This window comes from Myxine glutinosa, chromosome 5 (assembly GCF_964187855.1).
Source record: "Myxine glutinosa chromosome 5, kmMyxGlut1.1, whole genome shotgun sequence".
NCBI classification, from domain to species: Eukaryota; Metazoa; Chordata; class Myxini; order Myxiniformes; family Myxinidae; genus Myxine; species Myxine glutinosa.
In genome coordinates, this window is record NC_136265.1 from 195,602,426 (window position 1) to 195,620,621 (window position 18,196).

Here is an 18,196-nt window from a genome sequence, read left to right on the forward strand (position 1 = left end):
CCGGTATCCTGTATACATATGTGTATTCCACATTCCTCGTATTAGTTAATCAACTGGTTGACAGCTTTGCCTTGTTGAGATAATTCCTGGTCTACAGGATCGATGGGATGACCGACCAGCAGGAGGTCAGATTAGATCAAAAATGCTTAAACACATAACTGATCTACACAAATGTATACAATTTATCGGGGACCCCTCTTCGCGGTGGTTGTACCCCTCAACGCAAGCCGGGGACCAAATTTTCCCCCATACTTCCCTGCTGCCTGGATTCGTCATAGCAGCGCGGTCATGGTCATGGTACCGATCGGTCCCCATGGACCGGCCCTTTCTCTCTTGTCTCTCTCTCTCCCTCTCTCTCCCTCTCTCTCCCTCTCTCTCCCTCCCTCTCCCTCTCTCTCCCTCCCTCTCCCTCTCTCTCCATCTCTCTCCATCTCTCTCCCTCTCTCTCCCTCTCTCTCCCTCCCTCTCCCTCTCTCTCCATCTCTCTCCCTCTCTCTCTCTCTCTCCATCTCTCTCCCTCTCTCTCCCTCTCTCTCCCTCCCTCTCCCTCTCTCTCCATCTCTCTCCCTCTCTCTCCCTCTCTCTCCCTCTCTCTCCATCTCTCTCCCTCTCTCTCCATCTCTCTCCCTCTCTCTCCATCTCTCTCCCTCTCTCTCCCTCTCTCTCCATCTCTCTCCATCTCTCTCCCTCTCTCTCCCTCTCTCTCCATCTCTCTCCCTCTCTCTCCATCTCTCTCCCTTTCTCTCCCTCTCTCTCCATCTCTCTCCATCTCTCTCCATCTCTCTCCCTCTCTCTCCCTCCCTCTCCCTCTCTCTCCATCTCTCTCCATCTCTCTCCCTCTCTCTCCATCTCTCTCCCTCTCTCTCTCTCTCTCCCTCTCTCTCTCTCCCTCTCTCTCCCCCTCTCCCTAATTCTAACTCTGTCATGGCCTTGACTTCGTGAAGGTGGGGTACACCATCCCTGGATGTGGGGGATCTCTGGGTCGCTCCTGCGAGATTTATCGGCCGTCGCTGTGCTTGTTCGAGACAACTGTCCGGGCCGATACAACAACAACAAAACAACACAGATGTATTATTATAGCAGAGAGTGGGCAGAGTGAGACACAATAATTAGATTGGGTACAACGAGTAAATACAATGAACAATTTGTAACTAACCCTTGATATGTGGCAGCCATTTCCAAAGTGGATTGTAACACGGCATCTAGTTTCCTGCAACTCACCTTTGATTATACGGCAGGTGATGTACGCCCTCGTTCATTTCCAATGTTGATAACATTGTCCTGTCTTGCTGTGCCACACCTTTCCCCATTTCATGGATAGCTATTACATACTTATTGTATGACAGCATGTGTAGTATACGCCATTTGTAAATGATTATTAGTAAAAGCCACAAAATCTTTGAGTGAGGTTGGCAAGACGCTCCTGTTGGGAAAGGTAGCGGGAGAGGAGGCTCCCCTTCCATTATAACCTCCTTGGTGCTGGTGTTATGTTTGGTATCCCAAACATCCACATCCCAAGGCGGTCGGACTAACGGTACAGCTTCAAATACAAAAATGATCAGTATGCGGAACTAAATGAGGAAGGATATACACAGAGGAGCGAAGGGCATCTTGCCTCACCTTTGTTTTTAACTTGCTGCATTCAAAAGGTTCTACAAACGATGTCCAATAGTCTAGATCCTGCATCCAAAGACGGAAGCATAACAAGGCCCCTTACAAGCCCCTGATGAATACCATTCAGGTTAAGGAACCATCTTTAGAAGCCGTTTTCCCCGCAGGGCGGGGGTTGGCCTTTTTCGGGCACCATGGTCCCCTTTTTGAAGCGATGTTTTATGGCCGGATGCTTTTCCTGCCGCCAACCCTGTTAGTCGCCTCTTGCGACACACAGGGAACTATCAGCAAGCTGGTACTCAATTTGCCAACCTCGAAAGGATGACAGGCCGAGTCAACCCCCCTGGCGTTAATTCAGCGATCGACCGGGATTCGAACCCCGGATCCTAGCCGGCACCCTAACCGCTAAGCCAACACCACCCTAACCTAACAACACCACCCTAACCGCTAAGGCAACACCACCCTAACCTAAACGCCAACACCCTAACCTAACAACACCCTAACCTAACAACACCACCCTAACCGCTAAGGCAACACCACCCTAACCTAACCGCTAAGGCAACACCACCCTAACCTAAACGCCAACACCCTAACCTAACAACACCACCCTAACCGCTAAGGCAACACCACCCTAACCTAAACGCCAACACCCTAACCTAACAACACCCTAACCTAACAACACCCTAACCTAACAACACCCTAACCTAACGACACCACCCTAACCGCTAAGGCAACACCACCCTAACCTAACCGCTAAGCCAACACCACCCTAACCTAAACGCCAACACCCTAACCTAACAACACCACCCTAACCGCTAAGGCAACACCACCCTAACCTAAACGCCAACACCCTAACCTAACAACACCACCCTAACCGCTAAGGCAACACCACCCTAACCTAACCGCTAAGGCAACACCACCCTAACCTAAACGCCAACACCCTAACCTAACAACACCACCCTAACCGGTAAGGCAACACCACCCAAACGTAAACGCCAACACCCTAACCTAACCTAACAACACCACCCTAACCGCTAAAACAACACCACCCTAACCACTAAGGCAACACCACACTAACCTAAACGCCAACACCATAACCTAACCTAACAACACCACCCTAACCGCGAAGGCAACACCACCCTAACCACAAAGGCAACACCACCCTAACGTAAACACCAACACCCTAACCAAACAACACCACCCTAACCGCTAAGACAACACCACCCTAACCTAAACGCCAACACCCTAACCTAACAACACCACCCTAACCTAAACGCCAACACCCTAACCTAACAACACCACCCTAACCTAAACGCCAACACCCTAACCTAACAACACCACCCTAACCTAAACGCCAACACCCTAACCTAACAACACCACCCTAACCGCTAAGGCAACACCACCGTAACGTAAACGCCAACACCCCAACCTAACCTAACAACACCACCATAACCACGAAGGCAACACCACCCTAACCTAAACGCCAACACACTAACCTAACATAACAACACCACCCTAACCACAAAGGCAACACCACCCTAACCGCTAAGCCAACACCCTAACCTAACAACACCACCCTAACCTAAACGCCAACACCCTAACCTAACAACACCACCCTAACCTAAACGCCAACACCCTAACCTAACAACACCACCCTAACCGCTAAGGCAACACCACCGTAACGTAAACGCCAACACCCCAACCTAACCTAACAACACCACCATAACCACGAAGGCAACACCACCCTAACCTAAACGCCAACACACTAACCTAACATAACAACACCACCCTAACCACAAAGGCAACACCACCCTAACCGCTAAGCCAACACCCTAACCTAACAACACCACCCTAACCTAAACGCCAACACCCTAACCTAACAACACCACCCTAACCGCTAAGGCAACACCACCCTAACGTAAATGCCAACACCCTAACCTAACCTAACAACACCACCCTAACCACGAAGGCAACACCACCCTAACCTAAACGCCAACACCCTAACCTAACAACACCAACCTAACCGCTAACACCCTAGCCTAACAACACCACCCTAACCGCTAAGGCAACACCAGGAGGGTAAAACTCAAATATACCTGCACATTCATAACAGGAAGTTGAGTGCTCTTTGACTGTGCTCCACAGGAAGTTCAAGTATCTAGAGTAACGTGCAGTAGTTTGGCATCAAATGCACGAGGCAAATTCCCCTCCCGTCGCAACAACATCCGGCCATTCGTGTTTGTGACGACCCAACAGAGCGATCCTATTTCAGCGGCCTGGTCTCCGAGGCTATCGTGCGGATGATGGCAATTTTGTGGTAACCCACCGTCGTTCCAAAGTCCAAACGTATGAGTCGCCATCTCGAGACATCCTCATTCCAGTCGTTGTGGTTCAGACCACTGTATGAGAGCGTTGTTTTTAGTTTCTGTCAAACACCATCTGAATTTCAATGAATCTTTCTGCATTCATGCATCGAAACTGCCTGGGATTCCATAACGACTTAAACTTTTACGTATTAACTCGAACGGTTCAGATTGAACACCAATTTCTCCGCTCCATGGCTCGGAGAGTCACGTACACGAGGAATTGTGGCCTAACCGGTGAATTGTAATTGTGTTAAGGTCATTAAACCAAAGTGATATTTATATACTTGTGCTTGTTTTTTAAATCCAGAGGTCGAGGCTCATGGAAGAGGCAGGCCGATGGTGGACACGTCGCCAAGCGGGGTTTAGGACATGGATGGACAAGCCCTTTTCTTAAATCCATGAACGCATCTTCGTAACATTCAAATCTTAATAACAATGTTCATAACAACAACAATAATTATCTATATAATAATAGCGTAAGGACTCGACTTTGTTATCCCTTTTACGCCGCACCCAGTGACCCGATGCCCACGGCACTAATGGATTTACGATCTACGAACCGCGCTCTTTGTTTATCACGTACAGCCATACTCGAAAAATCTGAATTAGCCGACGTTGGGGCCCAAAAGCATCCGATTAACTGCCGATACGACGCCATCTTACGACGCCATCGTATTGGCGTCTGCTGGGCGAAGGCGAAGCAAGCCGTCCGCTGATTGGACAGGCGAAGGCGAAAGCAAGCCGTCCACTGAGTGGACAATCCAGAGCATGCATTTGTGCCGGTGTCGGCGATCGTTGTTCATATACGCACTCTTCATTCTCATCTTTCTTCCTAACTCTTACTCGGACAAGCAAATCCCCTATGCCATCCATAATGGTACACTCTATCCATACACCACATCCTCCCTTCCGTGGATGTTCCACGGGTTTCGGCTAGTTATTATTATTATTATTCTGCTCAGTTCCATTCTTTCATTCCTCTTTTTTTCCTGCCTGTGGAACCAACTTCCTCAGTCTGTTCAATGTTTCCCTTCCCACCAACGTCTCCAGACGGCTGTTCACCGCCATCTCAAGTCATCCCCCATCCCATACCCATGATCATTTCTACCCGCATCACCCCCATTCAATTCTTTTTTTTTCTTCTTTTTTTTACTCCATTTCAGTTTCTTCCCCAGTTTTCCCTTCCACTTCTGCGATTGAGAGTTTGCACCTGCATCCAGCTTGTTCACCCCACCTGTGTCCTCCTCCCACTCCCGTCGCTCTCATTCTCTCCCGTGTCCTTTCTTCCTCCAGGTCTCCCTCAATTTTGTTCCTCAAAGTTGCTGTTGGTGCGTCCCCCCTATCTCTATCCACACTGTTCTTTTTGTTCTACCATGTTCTGTCTGCTCCGTCCTGTGTTCTAGCTCCTCCATGAGCCTCGACATTGTATACAAAAAAACAATTAATTAACCATTCAATGTAAATTGTGCATTTTAAGGAAGACTGGCCTAGTGAGGGTTTGGCCTGTTCACCTTTTCCCAGGTTTATCAACGCGAGGAGGAGAATCGTTCAGCCAATGATTGACCAGTCCAACAGAACAGGTCAGTACAGCATTTACGGTGATTAAATAAATAATTATTTTCATAGAAATTCCATTGAAATAAAAATGTTATACTGAGCCATACATTCCACCAGCCTTCTCCCAATAATGATGGGAGCCAGCAAGGGAAATTGAGGAATTATAAGATGTGATGAGACATGAATCACAATTTTTCAGGCCACACCCCAAACTGCCCAGATGAGCAGAACGTGACCGGATTCCCAATGGAATCCCAGCAGCCATTGGCTATCCACACCCCCGGTGAGTGTGCGGAGCGTTGTTTTCAACACTTCAACACAACGACAACAGCACTGAACAACAACACAACAACAACAGGCATTTTAGGGCCATTTTCCCTGCTAGAGCGGGGGTTAGCCTTGCGGGCCCCATGACAATCTTCTCCAGACTGAACAAGTCTGCCGGAACAAACTCCAAACTGAACAAGAACTTCTCCAAACAGCACTGAACAAGGAGGCGACAAATCTTGGAGAAGAAGCAAAATTACTCCAGCACCACTCGACACTTCCGGAAAGTTTAGCAGTTATCTAAATATCTATAAAGCACAGTTGACTTTTTGCTCCACCAAATAACAGCGAAACGGAGTTGAGTAAAAGGGTGAAAATTCTACAGATGCTGTGATAAATAACTACCTCTGTCGGTTTGAATGTTCGAAAGAGAACAGACGTATGGATCAATTTTTGAATTAAATTTAAATCCCGATTTATATATATATATATGAACGCGAGTTGTCTGTGTGTGTGTCCGCGTTTTATTCAGAGATGGCTGAACGGATCTTCATCAAACTTTCAGAGGTTCATCAGTGAGTGCCTGGGAGTGTTTTCGGCAAAAAAAAAAATTGAAAAAGAAAGTTCGTTTTTTTGGAGTTAAAAAAAAATAAAAGAGAATAAAATCGCTCGATAGTGCCGAAGCCTTTTTAAATGAACTAGGGCATGCCCGTACAAAATTATATCCCCCCCCCCCTCTATTTACATGAAATGGTTTGGTCCATTCGCAAAGCCAAAGCGGACGGCTTGCGAGTACGGTGACAATCCCCCCCCTCTATTTACATGAAATGGTTTGGTCCAAAGCGAACGGCTTGCGAGTACGGTGACAATCCCCCCCCCCCCCTCTATTTACATGGAATGGTTTGGTCCAAAGCGAACGGCTTGCGAGTACGGTGACAATCCCCCCCCTCTATTTACATGAAATGGTTTGGTCCAAAGCGAACGGCTTGCGAGTACGGTGACAATCCCCCCCCCCCCCCTCTATTTACATGGAATGGTTTGGTCCAAAGCGAACGGCTTGCGAGTACGGTGACAATCCCCCCCCTCTATTTACATGAAATGGTTTGGTCCAAAGCGAACGGCTTGCGGAGTTTGGTAAAGAAATCGCCATAGCTCGGTAACTACTTGTCCGATTAATTTAAAACCTTGAAAAGGCACATCCTCGGGTCCCCAGCAATATACCTGGCAAGTTTCAAGTATATCGGACCGGTAGTTGTCGAGAAACAGCGGTCGCATACACACACACAGACACACACACAGAGATTAGTGGAATTATAGATAGATGACAGTTATATACAAGTACACATTCGCATAAATAAATACAAAAGAATTACCAGACATTTGAATACAAATAAATCAAACAATTCCGGAAGTGTACGAATTTGGTAGTACGGCTTCTTCTTCTTCCTGATCGGTATCACACTTAACTCAGAAATGTGAGCCACATTCACTCAGAAACGTGAGCCACATTTACTCAGAAACGTGAGCCACTCCCCTTCCTCTCCTGCCTCCCCCTTCCCCTCCCCTTCCACCCCTCCCCCCCTCCCCTCCCCTCCCCTCCCCGCCGCTCCTCCTCCCCCCTCCCCTCCCCTTCCGTCTCCCTCCTCCCCTCCCCCTCCTCTTCCCCCTCTCGCCTCTCCTCCCCTTAAGATATAAATTCTCTGTAAAAGAGCTTCCACTTCTGACTGCTCCCCTTCCCCCTCTCCCCCCGTTCCCCACCCCTCCCCCGCCTGGCATCGCCGGGTACTTCTGCTAGTCTTTCTCTAATTTACAGACTTTTTAAGTTGATGTGAAGATTTTGTAGAACTGGGATGAATTTGATAGAATTGTCACGTTGCTAATTTATAGGTGTTTTGCTGGAGATCGCTTACCTGACTGTCTTGGTTGTAAAAAGAAGGTTGTGTGAAAGCTCATAGGTAACCGGTGTCTCTTCACCAAGTGATTAACTAACCTCGTGTCTTATGCTCACGGCCCCTTTTCCTTCCGCTTTTCAGGGTCTCTGCCCGTAATGGGGGTTGGAGTGGAAAACCAGTGGCATTACATGTGACGGATGACCCAGCCTGAGAAAGGAACCAATGCTCACTCGTAGGACTGAAGGTAATTTTTTTTGCATGCATGGTCGAGGCGCGTGGAAGAGCGAGAGCAGAATGGAAAGGGGAACGCCAACAGTGGAGTCATGTTTTTGAAATCCTTTTTTAATCATGTCTGATAGCAGAAGGGGCATTGAAGTTAAGCTATTGTGACAAAATGTGTTGAGGACGCGTTACTGCTATCACAGAGGTTGTCAGTTTTTTGTTTTGTATACAAAGTCGAGTCTTGTGTAAGAGCTAACACATTAAACACAAAAACAGAAACAGAAACACATAAAACATGCAATGAAGGGAGCGGGAGACAAGAGGGGGGAGAGAGGGAAGCACACAAGCACAGCAACAGAAGAGAACAGGGCCGTCGGTAGATCTGTGGAAGGGGAGGGTTGAAGGGGAGGGCGGAGGGGGGACGGGAGGTTGGGGCGGGCGGAGATGGGGGGGGGGGGGGAGGGGGTACACGATATGAAGCAAATTAACACTACTAGCAATTTCAGGAAAGAAGTCAGAGTTTGAAATTGAAAGAGGTGGATTTTGGGGTGGATTAACGGGGATATAAAAGACAAACGTTTTGATGGGGGAAGATAAGAGATGGTGGTGAACATCTGTTTTAAAGACCTGGAGGGAGGAGTGGGATTGAAGGGAGTGGGGGAGTTTGTTCCAGAGGTGGGAGAAAAGAGGAATGAAGGAGTGAAGGTGAGCAGAGAGTCTTGATTTTGGCAGTTTAACCATAAGAGGGTTGCAGGCAGATCTTGTGCGACCTGTAGGAATATTTGGGGGACAGAGCCCAGAGAGAGCTGGAGGAGCAAGGCCGGAGAGGAGTCGGTGGAAGACAGAAAGACCACCAACCAACCTGCCTGCAGTGAGTGAGTGCAAGGCCCTCAGAGTTAACTTCATCGCGGGAGATTCCAATGATTCTGAACGCTTTGGTTTCAACAGCGTGAAGCCGAGCTAGGTGTGAGGCAGGATCACCGGTCCAGAGGGGAGAGCAGTATTCCATTGAGCTGCCGAACAAAGCCTTGTATGTGGTGAGGAGCTCAGGTGTGCCAAGGAAGGACTTCGCACGACGGAGGATGCCCAGTCGGCGACTGGCTTTGGAGGCCAGCTTGGAAATGTGGTTTTCCCAGGAAAGATCATGGCAGATAGTGAGAGTCAAAAGCTTGAGTGACATAACTTATTCGAGAGGATTGTTCAGAAAGTACATGGGAGGGTTGTCCAGACGGTCTTTTCGGATAGACATAGTGAGGGTGTGAGTTCAGTTCAGATCCGATTGAAGGCAAACTAATTTGTGATGGTTCAGGCCTGGTCAAGCCTAGTGAGGCACTTTTGCCTAGGTTCAGTTTGGTGAGGAGGCAACAGTTTCCCTGCAAGTGTTGTGTTGCGAGGTTGGTCTCTGGCTGGTCTGGGTGAACATGACGCTGGTGTCTACATCATCACAGGACTGGTTCCTCCTTGCGCTGTGGTTGCCCAAAGAAGCCTCGGCGATGCTCCATTAGGGAGTCCTGCTGAGGATTTCTGTTGAGAGGCTGAGAACCTTTCCCTGTTAATGTGGTGGCTCATCTGCTCTCACACGGACCTCATCTTGGGATTATCAGCTCAACTGCCGATTCTTATCCATAGACCAGTTCAAAACCATCCCTCGTGTGATGTTCTCAGGCATGCTCATTGGTCGTCTGGCTCAAGCACATTTTTGATTGGCTCGATTCAAAAAGACATGTGCTCCCTTCAGCTCAAGAGCTGTTGGTCTCGAGGCCAGTGAGTAAAAATGGGAAAACTGTGTTGTTATGTGGAAAGGTGTCACGTTAAGATATATCACATTAAGACTTTAGCATGGACCATGTGATCATGTAGGTTAGATTCCCCTTGTAACAGGATATTTGTCAGAAGTAAGTCGTGTTGTAAAACCTGCAATGAAGAGGCAGTGAGCGTCCCTTATATAGCAGTATAGAGTAAGATTGTACAGTGTAAAACCTCCTGTTTTCAGGTGAGGCCAGGTGGAGGATTGTGGTCACCAAAGGCACAATAGCACTATAAATGTGCTTTGTGGGACATAATGGATCCTATCAATGGCGGTTATGGTATTGCTCGCAAAGAAAGGACCGGACCGGAAGACTGACGGCCTTGTGTGCTGCAATGGGAGGTCCTGGGTGGTGAGTTAGGTGGGTGGTGGGACGGACACTCTAGGAAAGTGCCGCCACCATCCAGCGGGTGGCCAACCATGGGACCCACTACCTGTGAAGGTGGTCCCAGAGGACATGAGGGTCATGGCCGCACCATGCGCGGCAGTTGGTGCTGGACCATTGAGAGAGTAACATCTCTTTCTTTGTTTTCGTCACTACCTGAAGAGGGCGCTTTAGAGAGATCCTTCCCTTTGATTGTTGTTGTTATTTCGTATGCAGTCTGTCGCTGCTGGTTGCATCATTTTTCTGGAACAGTGGCTGTGCCGCTGATGCAGTGCCCCTGTTTACCAGTAAGCTAGTACGCATTTTGCCGACATCAGAAGGATGACATCCTGAGTTAACTCACGCGGTGTTATTTCAACGGCATGATGGGGACGCAAACTCAAGACCCTGGGATCGATCTTGAGCCAGCACCGTAATCATTAAGCTTCTTCCATCTGATTGGCCACCATATTTCCGTTGCCATTCAACCTCTCCTCTTCCACCTGAGCCGCACTTTGTCAGCCACATCAGTCTGCACGACCACAGTGACCTACACACCACCAGCTTCATGCGTGTTCAGCCCTCGCCTGCCCCTTTTTCTGTGAATTTGGTATTTGGCGCCATAGTGGGTTACCTTTTTTTTCATTGTACATAAGTGTGTGTACCTCCCAACTCGTTTGTCCTTTGAGCACCTGCTCCGTTCCGGTTATTTCTTACAAGTGTCTTGTCTCTCCCCTCCCCTATACCTTCTAATAAATCTTTTTTATTTTAAGGAAGCGTTTTGCCACCTTTTGCCTCCCGTGCGTTACACTGCCAGGTTCAGCCGTGTTTGGGTGAACCTTAGGGAATAAAAACCACCTTTAGAGGCCATTTTTTCCCCGCAAGCGGGGGTTGGCCTTTTTCGGGAACCGTGGTTGTTGTTGTTTTTCGGTCCCCTTTTTGAAGCAATGTTTTACGGCCGGATGCCCTTCCTGACGCCAACCCTTTTTGCCGCCTTTAACGACAAGCAGGGAATTACCAGTGAACTGGTACTCAATTGAGGAATCTCAGTGGTAATCTTAGGGAATTAGGGAATCTTAGGGAATCTCAGTGGTAATTTAACACAGTAACTTTAACACTGATTCGGGATCCTCGGATGGTCCTCGACCATGCGGCTCAGACGGTCAGTGTTAACAAACCCCATCTGACATGACGGTATTAATGAAATAAATAAATGAGGAATAAGCACATTTAACAGTGAAAAATACACAGGGATGGAGGGGAAAGACAAGGGTGTACTAAACACTATCTGGGTAGGCCTAAATCGTGGTTACAATACATCTATCGGGTCTTAACATGCAAAATATGAGATAACTAATCAACTAATTAACCCCCAGAGTCCATTTGCATTGCAATATATAAGAGCGAATCTGTTTGTCTGTTCCTTATACCTTTCCAAACCACTAGGCCAATTTCCCCGAGATTTGCTGTACCGCATTATTTTCACATGCTGAAGCTCAACGTCACAATAAAAACTTCCAATTGTTAATTAAATTGATGTAAAAAAAAAAGAAAAGAAAAAAGCAAACAACAATGCTTTGGGGCAATTGAGCATCTATCATTGGGTTTGAACCTCGGCGGTGAGAGGTCGGCGCTTTGTTTGCTCCTCGGTGACCCCGCGTTTTGAAGGTCAATGCTCTGTCGGGAATCGAACCTATTGCATTTAAATATTTATTTTTCGGCATGCAGAATGGAAATCAATGTGCAAGGGATCCATAGGCCCTACACCGTGTCTAACAATAGGATCCTTTACAACCTTAAACAATGAAATTAGGCCATCTGGACCATCCTTGCCGTGTTGCACTCCCGAGTTAATAAAATAAAATAAAAACAATGTCTATTTAAATTAGTATAAAAATATATAGAAGAAAATTTTTTTTTTTATGCTGGCTTTACTTGACGCATGGGGTGGACAATTTGGATACAGAAAGGAACTCAGGAGGGAAAACTGGGAGTTTGTAAGGAGGAGGAATTGGGGTTGGAATGTTTATGGGGTGTAGAAAAGATCATGGTTTTGGATTATCCTGGATGGCGGTTTACAGCTGTCTCAAAGACCTAGTTTTTGGATTTGTAGTAATGCATCGTGGTGCTACCGTTTCACATTGCAGGCAAATTACATTGTTATCTACTATCAATGGATGAGGTGTATGTGTGTGTGTGTGTGTGTGTGTGTGTGTGTGTGTGTGTGTGTGTGTGTGTGTGTGTGTGTGTGTGTGTGTGTGTGTGTGTGTGTGTGTGTGTGTGTGTGTGTGTGTGTGTGTGTGTGTGTGTGTGTGTGTCATACTTTTTGTGTCTATTAATTACGTACATCTATTAATTAATTTCATACGATTGAAATGTACCTTTTAATTACTTAGACTGCTGAGACCCCTTCGACCTTTGAAGACCCTTCAAGACTCCTAAGATCCTTAAGACCCCAAAGACCCAGAGGACCCAAAATACCCTGAAGACTCAAAAGACCCAAAAGTTCCCAAGCACCCAAAAGTCCCCAAGGACCCCAAAGACACAAAAGCCCCGAAGACCCAGAGGACCTAAAATACCCTGAAGACTCAAAATACCCAGAAGACCCAAAAGTTCCCAAGCACCCAAAATACACAAAAGTCCCCAAGGACCCCAAAGACACAAAAGTTCCAGAAGACTCAAAAGACCCAAGGACCCAAAAGACCACGAGGACCCAATAGTCCATGAGGATGCAAGAGACACCAAGGACCAAAAAAACCCAGAGGACAAAAAAGACCCAGTGGATCCAAAAATCCCCAAGCACCAAAAAGACCACATCCCTGCCCCCGCCCCCTCCCCGAGTCCAACAGGCAGGTATCTTACAGGATGGAGAAGACCATTGAAAATTTGGTACAACAGGCCCACTCGTGAAACAAACGGTGCCCAAACGTCTGAGAAAGTCTTTTCAGTGGACTTAGTTTGGCATGGAAGTCAGTCTATCGACTCGAAAAGATTCGTAGTCATCACATTATTACTCGGAGTATATATTTTTAATACTGGCGAGTCCTTGGAGTAAACAGTATTCCAACGAAGGCACAAACTTGCGATGGTCCATTCGATACTTCAAAACCCAAGACCTTCTCGGCTCCAGTTCACAGACACGAGCTCATTCGGGACTTGCAATTCATTCCTTGACACACACAAACACATCGCAGCTTCCTGAAAGGCAGCACACACCAAGCCGTCGGCATGTCCTCTGGAATTAAAATGGCGTGGGGCACACCATCCGTAGTCCCAGAAATAGAGTGTGTCTATAAGAAAGGTTAATTGGAGGGGTTGTCGGTAATTACCACTTATAATTTAAAGAGTTTAGTGCAATCATCGCCGCCTTTTATAAACTGTAACGGCCTTGCATGCATGTGTTAACCTCTGTCTGCTGCTCAAATGGCAAAATGCAGATTATAAAATGTGTATCATTTGATACGATTAGTCAGAATGTGTTAGAAGTGCAGACAGGAACATTTCGGGTGGTGCGAACAATGGTCTCATGAAAAGTCGTTTTCTTCAACTTTATTCTCGAAAATTCCAGGAACATTTAAGACGCTCTAACATACCTGGGTGTTTCTGTAATGTTTGAATAGCAGTTGATATCATGTATTACAAAGTCGTCGAAGGAGTGCACATAGTGGAGTGCACATAGAGGAGTGCACATAGTGGAGTGCACATAGAGGAGTGCACATAGTGGAGTGCACATAGTGGAGTGCACATAGAGGAATGCACATAGAGGAATGCACATGGTGGAGTGCACATAGAGGAATGCACAAAGTGAAGTGCACATAGTCGAGTGCACATAGAGGAATGCACATCGTGGAGTGCACATAGTGGAGTGCACATAGAGGAATGCACATAGTGGAGTGCACATAGAGGAATGCACATAGTGGAGTGCACATAGAGGAATGCACATCGTGGAGGGCACATAGAGGAGTGCACATAGTGGAGTGCACATAGTGGAGTGCACATAGTGGAGTGCACATAGAGGAATGCACATCGTGGAGTGCACATAGTGGAGTGCACATAGAGGAATGCACATAGTGGAGTGCACATAGTGGAGTGCACATAGAGGAATGCACATAGTGGAGTGCACATAGAGGAATGCACATAGTGGAGTGCACATAGTGGAGTGCACATAGAGGAATGCACATAGTGGAGTGCACATAGAGGAATGCACATAGTGGAATGCACATAGTGGAGTGCACATAGAGGAATGCACATAGTGGAGTGCACATAGTGGAGTGCACATAGAGGAATGCACATAGTGGAGTGCACATAGTGGAGTGCACATAGAGGAATGCACATAGTGGAGTGCACATAGAGGAATGCACATAGTGGAGTGCATAAAGAGGAATGCACATAGTGGAGTGCACATAGAGGAATGCACATAGTGGAATGCACATAGTGGAGTGCACATAGAGGAATGCACATAGTGGAGTGCACATAGAGGAATGCACATAGTGGAGTGCACATAGTGGAGTGCACATAGAGGAATGCACATAGTGGAGTGCACATCGTGGAGTGCACATAGAGGAATGCACATCGTGGAGTGCACATAGAGGAGTGCACATAGTCGAGTGCACATAGTCGAGTGCACATAGAGGAATGCACATCGTGGAGTGCACATAGTGGAGTGCACATAGAGGAATGCACATAGTGGAGTGCACATAGAGGAATGCACATAGTGGAGTGCACCTAGAGGAATGCACATAGTGGAGTGCACTTAGAGGAATGCACATCGTGGAGGGCACATAGAGGAGTGCACATAGTGGAGTGCACATAGTGGAGTGCACATAGAGGAATGCACATCGTGGAGTGCACATAGTGGAGTGCACATAGAGGAATGTACATAGTGCAGTGCCCACAGAGGAGTGCCCGTAGAGGAGTTCACATAGAGGAGTGCACATAGTGGAGTGCACATAGTGGAGTGCACATAGAGGAATGCACATCGTGGAGTGCACATAGTGGAGTGCACATAGAGGAATGTACATAGTGCAGTGCCCACAGAGGAGTGCCCGTAGAGGAATGCACATAGTGGAGTGCACATAGAGGAATGCACATAGTGGAGTGCACATAGAAGAGTACACATAGTGGAGGACACATAGTGGAGTGCCCATAGAGGAGTACACATAGAGGAGTGCACATAGAGGAGTGCACATAGAAGAGTGCACATAGAGGAGTGCACATAGAAGAGTGCACATAGAGGAATGCACATAGTGGAGTGCATATGGAGGAATGCACAAAGTGGTGTGTACATAGAGGAATGCACATCGTGGAGTGCACATAGAGGAGTGCACATAGAGGAGTGCACATAGTGGAGTGCACATAGACGAGTGCACATAGTGGAGTGCACATCGAGGAATGCACATAGTGGAGTGCACATCGAGGAATGCACATAGTGGAGTGCACATCGAGGAATGCACATAGTGGAGTGGACATAGAGGAATGCACATAGAGGAATGCACATAGAGGAATGCACATAGTGGAGTGCACATAGAGGAATGCACGTAGAGGAGTGCACATAGAGGAGTGCACATCATGGAGTGCACATCATGGAGTGCACATCATGGAGTGCACATCATGGAGTGCACATAGTGGAGTGCACATAGTGGAGTGCACATAGTGGAGTGCCCATAGAGGAATGCACATCATGGAGTGCACATAGAAGAATGCACATCGTGGAGTGTACATAGAGGAGTGCACATAGTGGAGTGCACATAGAGGAATGCACATCATGGAGTGCACATAGAGGAATGCACATCGTGGAGTGCCCATAGAGGAGTGCACATAGAGGAATGCACATGGAGGAGTGCACATCGAGGAGTGTGCACCTGAAATTGAAGTGGCCTGGTTTTTACGGCGTAGCCGGGCAATGCCGTCTGGAACAGCGTTTGTATGTGTGTATGTATATATGTATGTGTATGTATATATGTATGTATGTATGTATGTGTATGTGTGTATGTGTATGTGTGTATGTATGTATGCATGTGTGCTTGTCCCTTCCGCCAGCATTTTTTTTTTTTTTTTTTAGCACAGCAGGGACGGAGTTTTGTAATCGTGTGTGTGTGTGTGTGTGTGTGTGTGTGTGTGTGTGTGTGTGTGTGTGTGTGTGTGTGTGTGTGTGTGTGTGTGTGTGTGTGTGTGTGTGTGTCCGTCCGGGCCACAGCTTTTTTATGCCTCAGCCGACAAAGTCACCGGAGGCATTATGTTTTCGGGTTGGCCGGCCGTCCGTCCCGTCTAAACCTCGTTTTTCTCAGCAACCATATGTCCGATTGAGACGAATCTTTCAGGATAGGAGTGACACCCATGCAGAATGTTTTCATGATAATTGTGACGTCATAGGTCACGTGGTATGGCAGCCATCTTGGATTAAAAGCAAATCATTAAAAAATTATTTCTCAAAAAACGTTGAATGGTAAAATTTGAAACTTGGCACATTGTCAAGTACTCCCAATGGGGAACAAAATCATGGAAATGATGACATCATAGGTGAGGTGGTATACCAACCAAAAATATTTTAATCGAATTCCTTATCCTAAAAATCTAAAATTGCATGCACATGATCTACGACCCATTTGCATTGAAATATTAAATTCATGACATCATAGGTCACATGGTTTGGCAGCCATATTGGATTGAAGGAAAATATAAAATAATTAGATCTCTGAAACTGCTCTCCCTATTCGCTCACCCTATCGTTGCGAAATTTTACAAATATCATCTTGCAGTACTGTTGCATATAGATTGAAAATGATGTCATAGGTTACGTGGTTTGGCAGCCATCTTGGATAGAAAAACGAACCATATCCGATCAACATGAAACTTCACAAACGTGATCCCCTACCCATACATATGCAGAGTGATGGCATCTACCTGTTGTGGTACTATGCAGAGGCATATTGGCGACACAGTCGCATTGTTCTAGTTACCATTTCAGTTTTGTCATCAAATTTTCAACAAAGCTTTATTATGAGAATATGCAGAAGACATTAATAATTTGGTCAAAAGATCAAAGGTCAGCATCATATGAAATCGTCAATTTTCATCCAATTGACCTGAAATGTTAAGAATTTGCATATTGGGTTACAGAATTGGTTCACCAACCAAAAGCTAGAAGCTGATTATTTTTTTAGATGTAAAGCTCAAATGTCAAGACTGCATAAAGTCATCGATTTTCAACTTGTATTTTTTTTTTAAACTGTTGTCGTTATTTTGAGCATAAGGAAGAAGAAGAAGACGTCTGAATGCAAACGGACGTGGATGGGCTTTGTATTTTCAGATGCGTTCTAATTCCCTTTAAAATACATTTTTTCTGCAACCGTTGGTCCGATTGACACGAAACATTTCATCATATAAGCGACTCCTGTCAAATTTTTTAATGATAATTTTAACGGCATAGGTCACGTGGTACAGGCGCCATTTTGGAAAAACCGAAAAAGCGTTGAACCTCTATATCTCCGAAACCGCTTCATGGAAAAAAAATAAAATCTAAAGGTGGCTCACTGTAAAGTACTACTCATGGGGAATAACATATTGTTGCGAATATGGAATTTGGCCTCCATATCCGCTTGTAAATATTCCCCTATTTTCTCCGATACTCCCCAACTCTCCCTTACCCCATTCCCTAGTCCCATTGTCTGTAAACAACACCCATTAGAGCCGATCTTCCCCTTCATCCCCCCATTAAATGTCGTGCCCAGGTCCCCCGCACCACACGTAGACAATTATAGGACATCTTGCTAGTTATTCTTAATCTATGTCAGTTAAGGACTTGTTTCCATTAATTATGACTCTTCGTTGCACCAGAATGTGATTATATGGCACCTGTTAGGAAGTTTAGGACCTCCCCATACCTCTCCGCATCTCTTCCCCATGAAGAAGCGCCAACTACAACAACAACAACAAAAGAGGGGGGCAGCGCGGTGACGGCATGGGGAGTGGGCGTCCTCCTTCCGGCTCGGTTAGCCACCATTGACCACGCGCTCCACGGGGTTACCACGAAGGGGCTCCCTGTCGGCCCCTCGTCAAGGGCGGAGCCGGTAACCCCCGCACCCAATGAGAAGCCATGGGCCGATGCCAT

The 18,196-nt window shown here is 46.7% G+C and overlaps 1 protein-coding gene across 2 annotated transcripts in view; it reads left to right on the forward strand.

The window, feature by feature from the left end:
• LOC137426536 (homeobox protein Meis1) overlaps positions 1 to 18,196 on the forward strand; it is a 214,203-nt gene that overhangs the window by 177,430 nt on the left and 18,577 nt on the right. For both annotated transcript variants that reach the window (XM_068115151.2, XM_078779323.1), the window contains exons 10-12: positions 5,499 to 5,557; positions 5,734 to 5,817; positions 7,835 to 7,937. In XM_068115151.2, the coding sequence (XP_067971252.1) occupies positions 5,499 to 5,557; positions 5,734 to 5,817; positions 7,835 to 7,887 (196 nt within the window). In that variant the 3' untranslated portion in view covers positions 7,888 to 7,937. The remainder of the gene's footprint in view (positions 1 to 5,498; positions 5,558 to 5,733; positions 5,818 to 7,834; positions 7,938 to 18,196) is intronic.